Source organism: Saccostrea echinata, unplaced genomic scaffold (genome assembly GCF_033153115.1).
Source record: "Saccostrea echinata isolate AGI-Se365-2 ecotype Australia unplaced genomic scaffold, CSIRO_AGI_Sech_v1 ptg000006l, whole genome shotgun sequence".
Lineage (NCBI taxonomy): Eukaryota > Metazoa > Mollusca > Bivalvia > Ostreida > Ostreidae > Saccostrea > Saccostrea echinata.
Genome location: NW_026889755.1, coordinates 8,623,216 through 8,631,312, shown reverse-complemented (window position 1 = coordinate 8,631,312; position 8,097 = coordinate 8,623,216). Strand labels below are relative to the sequence as shown.

The 8,097-nt window shown below is 36.8% G+C and overlaps 1 protein-coding gene across 1 annotated transcript; it reads left to right on the top strand.

Annotated features, from left to right (window-relative positions):
• The first annotated feature begins 4,144 nt into the window (after positions 1 to 4,144).
• On the top strand, positions 4,145 to 6,122 carry LOC133180334 (uncharacterized). The gene is made up of 2 exons (XM_061314880.1): positions 4,145 to 4,727; positions 4,843 to 6,122. The coding sequence occupies exons 1-2, from the start codon at positions 4,145 to 4,147 to the stop codon at positions 6,120 to 6,122; spliced, it is 1,863 nt and encodes a 620-aa protein (XP_061170864.1).
• Positions 6,123 to 8,097: the final 1,975 nt, after the last annotated feature.

The window sequence follows — 8,097 nt, the reverse complement described above, 5'->3', positions numbered from 1 at the left end:
TAGAAGTTCACCCAACCGAAAATGTCCAGTAGAGGCATAGATATACTGTGCAATCAACTAATTTATATATATATATATATAATGAAAGAAAGCTTCTCCCCTTAATTCTTGTTGCACATCAAGGGCGCATAATTCATTTAAAGATCACTTGAAGACGAACCAAATACGGTAACTTAAGGTTTAACTTAAGGTTTAAATATGGTTAAATCATACGAAGTAAATTCGTACCGACTACAAAAAGAGGTGTCACCGCACTCGTTCAACCAGACGCTCGGCTGTCTCCGTAAATAGATGACGAGCAGAGCCTATCACGGTCGAGACCATTACTTTCATCATTATGCATGGCCGTAGGAACCGGGGGGGGGGGGGGGGGCAATAATCTTGCCGATATTTGGATTAGCTTTTTTTTTTTTTTCTTGTCAACAAATTTTGGTAGTTGATAGTGCCCCCTCAACTGAAAATGTATGGCTGTGCCCCCCCCCCCCCCCAAAAAAAAAAAAACAACCTGAAATTGCTTCCTACGGCCCTGTTATGGTTACTGGCGACCCCACTGAAATCAAACTACGACTATTCAATTGATTGTATATGTCGGACTGTGTCCTGCTCTACTTCATCTCCCCAAGAATTTTATATTATAAAGAAATCAGGTGACAAGGGACCCGGTTTTGAAATTGTCAGCAAAGTTTATAATACTCCATTTGTAAGCGAACAAAAATATGGATCCTATGTTTGCACAGCATGTTACAGATTTTTGAAAAGGATAATAGACACAAGCGAAACGTTTAAAACGATTGTTACCAGTGTGAAAGCAAAGAAACAAAGTTTGCATATTAAGAAAGTTGAGAGAAGAGTTATTACAAGGACACAAAACAGCAAGAGAAAGAGGATTTTTGTGTCTCCGTGTTCTCAACAAACCTCCAGTACGATCATTTGTGATTGTTTTCTGCATGAATGATATAATAAGTATAGGCTTATATATAATACGGACTGGTACAGCGTGCCATTTTAGGAATACTGATATTTAATTATAAATGTTTGTAAGCTTTGTGTGAGTTATGGTGTGAAAATCACAGGCTTTTCATGTAGGCATATTTCATGAAGCACGCTAGCTTCCTTCTCCTATGTAAAAGTCTGTGTGATTTACAAACCTATAATTCACACAATTGAAATTTTTAAAACACTCTTTTTGTTTGCATTTAAAAGCAGCAAAAGTACACTCAATGTTCGAATATCTCACTTCCCTATACCGTCAAATTTTTTTATTGTCTCTGTAGCTCACTGCGATTTCACTTAAGCGCGAGTTTCTTCGTGTATATTTCTACGCATGACTATTCACAAAAGTTGCATTAAAAACAATTTTATGGATTTAATATAAAAACACAGCAAATTCAAATATTTTGGGGAAAAATGGTTTATTTCATATAAGTGATAAATAAATTTTAGGGGAAAAAATCACACCAGATGTATAGCCTTAGTACCTAGTGTTAATAGGGAAACAACATATTTTTAGATTAAATGATATTTTATAGGAAATGCTTTGACACCAATACTGATGTAAATCATATATGGTACCAATTTCGATGCACCAGAAGCGCATTTCGATAAATTTTCTCTTCAGTGATGCTCTTGCCGAAAGGTTGGAAATCCAAAATTTTAAATAAAAAAGACTTTGAAGAGCTGAAAAAATGCCAATGAGGTCGAAGGATTAGAGCCATACATGAGGGAGATACTCCTTAATTTTGAAATATTGACATTTTTAATAAATTTCCCTTATGATTCTTAAGAGAAAGAAAACAGTTCATTTTCTCATGAACTACCATGGATGAGCATGAATATCTCCATTGTTACGTCATAATACCCTACTTGACGTCAAAACTATAGTGCAAACTGATTTTTGCTTTAAAACGACGGTTGGATGGCGTAATTTGGGGCAACTCATCAGAAAAATAATGTAATTAAAAGAAATTAATTTAATCTTTGAAAATTCATGAGGTACATGAACTACAACGCGTTGTAGTTCATGTCCTCATGCATCTTCAAAAATTAAATTCATTTCTTAAATAAATTTCCAAATTTTACCAAAGCAAGTAAATGTCCGTATTGTTAAACTAGTACCGAAGTACTTAGCTACTGAGCTGTAAAGATCATCGGGGACTAACCGTCCACCAGCAGATCCCTCGACCCAGAATAAAACCCATAGTATCAGTGAACATTCTTCACAGGCAATTGGAGAAACTATTTAAACCAAACGCATCAGGAGAATTTGTCATTTCTCATCATTTACTTCAGAGATACTAAGTTAGATCAATTTTGAAAAGTGAATAACTTACTGGTAGTCAACATGGTTAAGTGGTATTGCACATCCTATTAAAATTATACTTAAATCAGACTGACTGGGCTAAAATGTCTGATCCTCCAAAGAACAAAGTCTCATCGTTTTAAAACAAACAAACCAAACGCATCAGGAGAATTTGTTTCTGAGGGTCTTTTCCCCATCTACATCATGACTACACAGAGAGAATACACGTAATTTGGTGATTTGAAAGGTGAATAATTGTCATGTAATCTTACTCATGATAGTGTGAAGCCTTGGCCTTTCCACATTTATTTCCTACTGGGAAATCTACATTTTTTGATGATGATAATGGAAACTCCAGAAATGTTGCACTAACTGCCAAGAAGTATTTCATACAAAGAATATTGAACACAGACAGTAGATTTGCATTCTTAATACCATATCTGTTTTATGCTCTAAATGTCTGTGAAAAGCAACAAGTACGGTATTCACTAAATATTGCATTACGAAAAGCGAGACGAATGGACATAACTGTTGGTGATTTGAGGAATCCTGAAAGTATACATGAGATTTTTGTCAAGGACCAAGCTTTCCAATTTCTTCAACAGGTGCGAGGCTCACCATCATACTGGCAGCGTGCTCAGTATGGACTTTTAGCAATGGTTCGTGCAAAGGGTGTCTTTACTTGGTTTCTAACATTGTTTTGTGCAGATCTACAGTGGCCAGAAACAATCCAAGCTATTGCTTTACAACATGGGCACAAGTTGAGTGAAGAAGATATTGGAAATATGTCCTATGAGGAAAAGTGTAAATGGTTGCGACAAAACCCAGTTATGGCAGCTAGACAGTTTGACCACAGATTACTGTCATTTTTTTCGAGATGTTATCCAGTCAACAGCAGCTCCACTTGGCAAAGTAACACATTTTTATCAAAGAACCGAGTTCCAGCTTCGTGGATCACCCCACTGTCATGCAGTCTTATGGGTGGAAAATGCCCCAGATTTGAAAACATCTTCAGAAGATGACATATGTAACTGGATTGACAGTTATATCACCTGTGAAATTCCACCTGCAGATGATCCGTTATATGATGAGGTACTGAGTAAACAGCAGCACACTCATTCTGTTGCCTGCCGGAAACATGGCACTTCATGCAGATTTCATTATCCAAAGCCACCAAGTGACAAAACTTTATTGTCTAATCCTGAAGCTGATGTCTCCATGGTCCACCTTTCAGCTGCTGCTGCAAAAGAAGTATTATCAAAGGTCAATGATGTCCTGACAGATGATACAGTAAAAATCTCAGATTTGTCTCTTCAACAAGTCCTGTGCATTGCTGAAGTATCAGAAGAAAGTTATTATAATGCCCTCAAATACTCAAAAGCAGGAAAATCTGTTGTACTAAGAAGAAAACCAAGCAGTCTGAACATAAATAGTTATAACAGAGACATTCTACAAGTTTGGAAGGCAAACATGGACTTGCAATTTGTGTGTGATCCATATGCTTGTATAACTAACATCTTATGTAACTAAAGATAAACGAGAACTGTCACAGATGTTAAAAGAGGCTGAAAAAGAATTAAAGGATGCAGATGTAAAGTCCAGACTACAAAAAATGGGAAGTGTTCATCTCAGCAATCGGGAAATAAGTGCCCAAGAAGCTACTGAGTATACCTTTAAAGAGATGCAGTTCCAAGATGGTATGGATACCAACAGATCTTCCTGATGAAAGAATTGGTATTTTAAAACCTCAGTCCTTCCTGGATGAACTTGAAGATGATGACACGGATATATATGCCTTAGGTATTGTAGAATAATACCAAAAAAGACCAGATAGTCCACTCCTAAATGAACTCTTGTCTTTGGGAATTTGCTGCCTGGTATGGCCCTTCAATGCAATCAAAAACCAGCGAGCTTGATTGTGCACATGACACTGATACCCTTCCTAAAGTAATAAAGCTCAAGTATGGTAGAGGCATAATGAAAAAATACCAGAAACCTGCTATTCCACGATATCATATGTTTTCGGTAAATAAGGAGAGTGAAAAATTTTATCACCAGCAACTTGTGCTGTTTATTCCATGGCGAGATGAAGTAACAGACTTGAGGAATAATGATAGCGAGTTCCCATTTGAGGCAATGTTTGAAATGAGAAGAGATGAGATACTTCAAACAAAAGCCCGCCTTGAGCATCACAGTGATCTGTTGGAAGATGCTTTGAGAAACTATGGTGTTAATGGACCTCCTCAATATGCTTGGGATTGCCTTGATCCTGAGGCTGAGCAATCCAGAGCTGATGAAGCAAGGCTTATGCAGGAAGAAGATACAAGGGAAGCAAATGCAGTTGAAGTTGCTAGAAGACCTGTAACACTGGTTGTCACAACCAAACCTAATGCTCTCAAGGATGTGCAGCTGAGAGAGATCATCCACAGTCTTAACACAAAATAACGACAAGTGGTCACACAAATTATAAGCTGGTGTAAAGACACTGTTGCTGCAAAAAAATAGAGAGGAAATACCTCCTCCGTTTTATCTTTTTGTTACAGGAGGTGCTGGAACTGGAAAAAGTCAAGTCATTAAAGCTATATATCACCAGGCTTCTAGAATTTTGCAGCAACCTGGTGATAATCCTGATTATCCATCAATACTCCTTACCAGCCCAACAGGAACAGCTTCTTACAATATTGGTGGAACTACCCTTCATGCAGCCCTCCACCTTTCTAAAGGAAGATATTATTCTCTGAGATCAAATCCCTCTATGTTAGCAACATTTCGACTCAGTATGTCGCAACTAAAAATTCTTGTAATTGATGAAGCATCTATGGTTGGAAGGTCCATGTTTGCTCACATTCATCGCAGATTACAGGAGGCCAAAGGAGTAGAAAACACAAGCTCTTTATTTGGAGGGGTAAGCATTCTAGCAGTAGGAGATTTTTATCAGCTCCCACCAGTCCACAAACACAAGATATTTGATTTTGAGGCACTGAACCCCAATAGTATGGATCCAGAGGAGCTTGCTGTCATTTTGGCAGGACTTTGGGAGAGAAATTTTGCTATGATAGAGCTAGAGATCATGCGACAAAGAGAGGACCGAATATTTGCAGAGATGCTTAACAGACTGCGTACTGCTTCGTATACAGAAGGTGATATCTGCACTCTGAAATCTCGAATCATTTTCCCTGTTAGTCCAAATTATCCTCATGATGCTCTACACATCTTTGCAACAAGAAATGATGTCGACCATCACAATGCACTAATGTTAAACAAGCAAACTGAAGAAAAGATTGAGATTGCATCAATTAACAAGATTCCAAATGTCAAAAACTTTGACATTTCACAAATGATTGGACGGTTGCCATATTCTCTTACATTATGTAAAAATGCCAGAATAATGCTTACTAAGAATCTTGATGTGTCGGATGGTTTAGTAAATGGAGCAACAGGCAAAATCTTGGACATAATACACAGTGAATCTTCATCATCTTTTCCCAAAGCTATTGTCATTCAGTTTGATAATAGGAAAATAGGCCGAATTCCTAGACGGTCATCAAAAATTTCACTACAAGGCTATGACTGTGGAGTCCCTATTCGTCCAGCTGAAGTAAAACAAAATGCTGGACGATCAGACACCCCCCCAGAAATAACAAGAATACAATTCCCAGTTGTTCTTTGTTGGGCCTGTACAATACACAAAGTGCAAGGAGCTACTTTAGACAAAGTTGTCACATCTTTCAAGAAACTTCGAACTAAAGGACAAGCATATGTCGCTGTAAGTCGAGCTACATCACTGCAAGGGCTGTTTTTACTTGACTTTAAAGGTGCTTAGACACAGATTTGAAGTTAATATTTTCTCAAATTTTCTGTATAATATCACGACTTATATATTGCAATAGCATATCACACGAAAATATAATTAAAAACTTATTTTATCTGGAAATTATTGGAACTACGAATTCCTAGACGCGTTTGATTAACACATCCTTGCACTTTCACAAATTCTATATTTATCCTTAATATTTAAGAAAAGAAGCGATTTTGTTGTGTATTAATGAAAAACATTACATCTATAATCCAGAAAATTCAGAGTAGAAATGTGCGAAAGCAAACCCCCTCACTAATATCGTCAGCCCGTGCTCGGTGTTGTGTACAGAGTTTAACAAATTGAATACACCCGTGAAACGTAAACTGTTTTTGTAAACAGGGCACGAGCTCTGTTATTGTTAATGTTTACGATTCACCGGGTGTGTTCAATTGTTAAAGTCTGCACATACCACTGAGCACGGACTGACAATACTGTGGGTGGGTTTTGCTTTCGAACATTACTACGCTGAATTTTCTGGATTATAGTTTTGATATTTTTCATTAATACACAACAAAATTGCCACTTTTCTTAAGTATTAAGAATAAAATTAAAATTTGTGAAAGTGCAAGGATGTGTATATCAAACGCGTCCAGAAATTTGAAGTTTCAATAACTTCGAGATGAAATAAGATATTTATTATATTTTAGTATGAAATGCTATAGCAACATGTAAGTCAGGAAATTTTACAGAAAATTTGAGAAAATATTAACTTCAAATCTGTGTCCAAGCACCTTTAAGCCCAAGTTAAGTAAAGCAGATGACATGGTTTTAAAGGAAATGACTAGGCTAGAAGAACATACTTCGTCCACAACGGAAGAATACCAGCAACTTTCTGTTCCATCACCTGATATTGTACGTTCTGTGCTTTTTTAATGTACAGTCCCTTTGGGCTACACACAGAAGAGATGTTGAAAATGACTCGTACATCAACACGGCTACCATCTTGGCAATATCGGAAACAGCCCAGTGTTCAATGCAATTTGAAGGGATATGGTTACAGCATCAGCAGGGGAAGATCATCAGAAAAAAGTGAAGGTGTTGCCTTTTTTAGTAAAAATTTCCCCTTGAAAGAACTGGACATGCTGATTATAAACTGCAACATAGATGCCATAGCAGCTCACATCCCCATTAAATAATGACAACAGCTATATAACAATTTTACTTCTATACTGTCCACTTCGCTCCACTGTCTCCCTTTTATGCTGTTGCATTAAAAACGTCATTCAAAGCCACAGAGGAAATTATCATTGGAGGAGATTTTAACATGAATTTAAACAAGACCTCCAACTCAGTTGTAATATTGTTAGAAGAAGAAGGTTTTTTTTTTCAAGTTTCCAAAGTCCAACACACCAAAGTGGATCCCCACATAGACCATTACCAACAACCTTTGGGATGTGGACGTACTATAGTGACCATAAACAAACCTTTGTTGACATTAAAAGATTCTAAATTTGTAGAACTGTGTGCACATGTTGAATGATTGTACATGTATAATGTTCATAATCTAACTTGATCTTTAAAATGCACCATTTTTGATTAATTCATTATTTTATTGCTGTAGTAACTTCTTTACATTTATGAAACCATTGATCACTGATGGCAGCTACATTTAATGCATATAAAGGTAAACATTTTAACAAATATTACTTTTATTTTAGCAGTTCTTTACATTTTAAGGGGCATATGATTTTTATCGTCATTGTTAACATAAAGAGGATGGAATTCAAGGTTTTTTTCTTCTCTATATTCATTGTCATAACGGAGCCCTTGCTGACTGGTCAGTTTTCTAGTTCCTGCAAGTCATCGCCTCGATCGGGTAACCCTAATATCCAAGATACCCGGATTCTCCACCAATTGTGACGATTTGATTAGGCCTTCCAAGAATACACTCGTCACTACATGTTCTATGGTACTTTATTCATGAATTTCCAAAATGTTA

Excerpts from the sequence above, each read along its gene's own strand:
- LOC133180334 (XM_061314880.1), top strand. The coding sequence starts at position 4,145 with ATGAACTCTTGTCTTTGGGAATTTGCTGCCTGGTATGGCCCTTCAATG. Across the intron at positions 4,728-4,842 it reads GCTGAGAGAGATCATCCACA|GAGGTGCTGGAACTGGAAAA; the intron begins GTCTTAACACAA and ends TTTTTGTTACAG.